This window comes from Austrofundulus limnaeus, unplaced genomic scaffold (assembly GCF_001266775.1).
Source record: "Austrofundulus limnaeus strain Quisiro unplaced genomic scaffold, Austrofundulus_limnaeus-1.0 Scaffold0, whole genome shotgun sequence".
Taxonomy (NCBI): Eukaryota; Metazoa; Chordata; class Actinopteri; order Cyprinodontiformes; family Rivulidae; genus Austrofundulus; species Austrofundulus limnaeus.
In genome coordinates this window covers 5,314,648-5,316,933 of record NW_013952402.1, presented here as the reverse complement: position 1 = coordinate 5,316,933, position 2,286 = coordinate 5,314,648, and the positions used below count along the sequence as shown (strand labels likewise).

The 2,286-nt window shown below is 38.6% G+C and overlaps 1 protein-coding gene across 1 annotated transcript; it reads right to left on the bottom strand.

The window, feature by feature from the left end:
* Positions 1-1,365: 1,365 nt before the first annotated feature.
* Positions 1,366-2,047, bottom strand: srbd1 (S1 RNA binding domain 1; the record flags this gene model as incomplete). The annotated part of the gene is given in 1 exon segment (XM_014029305.1): positions 1,366-2,047. A coding segment is annotated over 1 exon segment (113 nt), but the record flags the coding sequence as incomplete, so codon positions are not given.
* Between the last annotated feature and the right edge of the window lie 239 nt (positions 2,048-2,286).

Genomic DNA, 2,286 nt, shown 5'->3' with positions numbered 1-2,286 from the left:
GTATAGGTCTTCTGGACAGGTTCTTCTCTAATGAAACGTTTCGTCTCTTCTCCAAGAGACTTCTTCAGTCCAAACCAAGCCTTTAGTTCATTTAGAAAGGTGTGTCCCCACGTGTAACCACCTACTGTAGTCAAAAGATACACTAAGTCCCCACAAATGAGGAAAAACACGTATGTGTGTGTGTGTGTGTGTGTGTGTGTGTTTTCTTTCACTAAAAACCAAGGGTCCACCTGAGCATACTCCACACAACAAGCAGCAGCAGAGAGTCACACAGCTTCACCTGCAGTTTGTCTGTTTCTTATCACAATCTCATTACTGGACAGTGTTTGACAAAAATGCCAAGGGGCTGCAGTAGCTGACTGCCAGATTGCCTGTCCCGTCTGCGGGCTCACGTTTAGTAGAGGGAGGAAGCGGGCACGGTGCTGAGGGAAGCTGTGTTTACTCGAACAATACACACGTACCCCAAAACAAAAACACAGGAAACACTGAAACTAGAGCTTCTGCCAAGCTTATTAAAAAAAAGGAAACAAAATATAAACTGACAAAAGCAATTATCATCAAATGAATAAAACTACTTGATTTGACTGTATGCTTGGCTTTGTCCCAGATCATCATTAAGCAAACTGCTAATGATGATTACATTTGATCAAACATCTCTTTGTGTTTGTGTGACTAAAATATATTCCATTTGCTGACCCAAAGGGACACCGTGAGGCATCCGCCCAGTGATTAGGCAGTCTGCATTCAGTATAATGCTTAGGACCCCAGGCTTTCTCAGAACCTTATTTTGAGTATTTTTTTTTATTTCACTTTCATAAAAACAAACAAATTAGATAAAGTGAATGGGGAGTCTGGGATTAATTTTGAAGCAGCTGATTAGGGTGTTTGTGTGTCAGGGGATAATTGTGTCTGGGATGATGCCTAAATAGCCTTCAGGCATTATTGCAGTCAGAGAAAGAGAAACCCCATCATTTCCTTCTGCAATCCATGTCTCCACCAAACGAATCACCATCACACACCCCCACCCATTTGATCTTTACAGTTTTCTGTTGTCTGTAATCAAAACTTAGGGTCTTTTTCCCCCTCTATCCATCATAAGTGGTATACAATTTTTCTAACTTTTTTCTCTACCAAATGTTAGAACCCTGTTACCATATTTACTCATAGCTGTCCTCTCTAATTTTACGTACACTATAGTTTGTTGAAATTTACAGTAGGAAAAGAAAAAAATATGGGAAAATCTTTAATTTTATGAACTTGCCTGGTTATTAGACAGAATTGTACATATGTTTGGAGCAACACTGGTAACTAGTAAACAATACAATGTGCAGAAAAATGAAAATAAAATGAATAGAGTTTTTTTTAAATTAATTTTTATTTGGAAAGGCAAGATACAATCATTTTTATATTCCAGTTTCCACCACAATGGAAGGAAGAAAAGAAATACACAAGCCAATCCAAGGTTTTTGTATAACAACAACAAAAACAAAAGGAGTGAGTGGGGAGGTAGGGAAGGGCCAGGTCTAGTTTTTCTTTCGTTAGAGGTAAAACACAGTCAAGAGCAAACATTTCCCATAATCCTGTGTTAAGGTATAGTAAACAACAAAACAGTGTTTACAAGTAATGGACATATTTAGTCTACTGGAATAATAGACTTTACATAGTTTGTCCATTTAGACCAGATCCTGAAAAAGGATTCTCTCCGACCATGAACAGAAAAAGATAACTTCTCCAGAGTGTAAATGTCCTGTACAATGGAAACCCAATCCTCCACTGTGGGTGTTTCGGGCTTTAACCATTTTCTAGTGATTGTCTTTTTGCTTGCTGCCAGAAGCACTAACAGGAGTTTTTTGTCGTCCAGAGTCCAGTTATCAAATGAAATATTTCCTAAATATAGGGATTCACAATTACATGGGATTCTTTCAGTTAAGATGTTATAACAAAGCTCCAAACAAAGCTGTGTTGTCCACCCGGCCTGTCAGCACTGCACCAACTTGTAGATCACTTATTGAAACAATGCCTCGCTTAAAGTCCTCCTGTCCGAAATCTGGTAAAGGGAGAGATTAAGAGAAAGAATATTAAAAAAAAAGCTGAGGTAGCAATGTGGAATTTGTGGTGATACATAAAAAGAGAAGTATGGGAGGAAGCTAGTAAAAAATGTTTAGGAATGTTGAGGAAATGAAGGGAAATACGAAAATGCTCAGGAGTAGCTGAATACTTCTCTACACACATTGGGCCTCATGCAAGAACCGTTCGTACGCACAGATTTGTTCTTAAGTTGTGCGT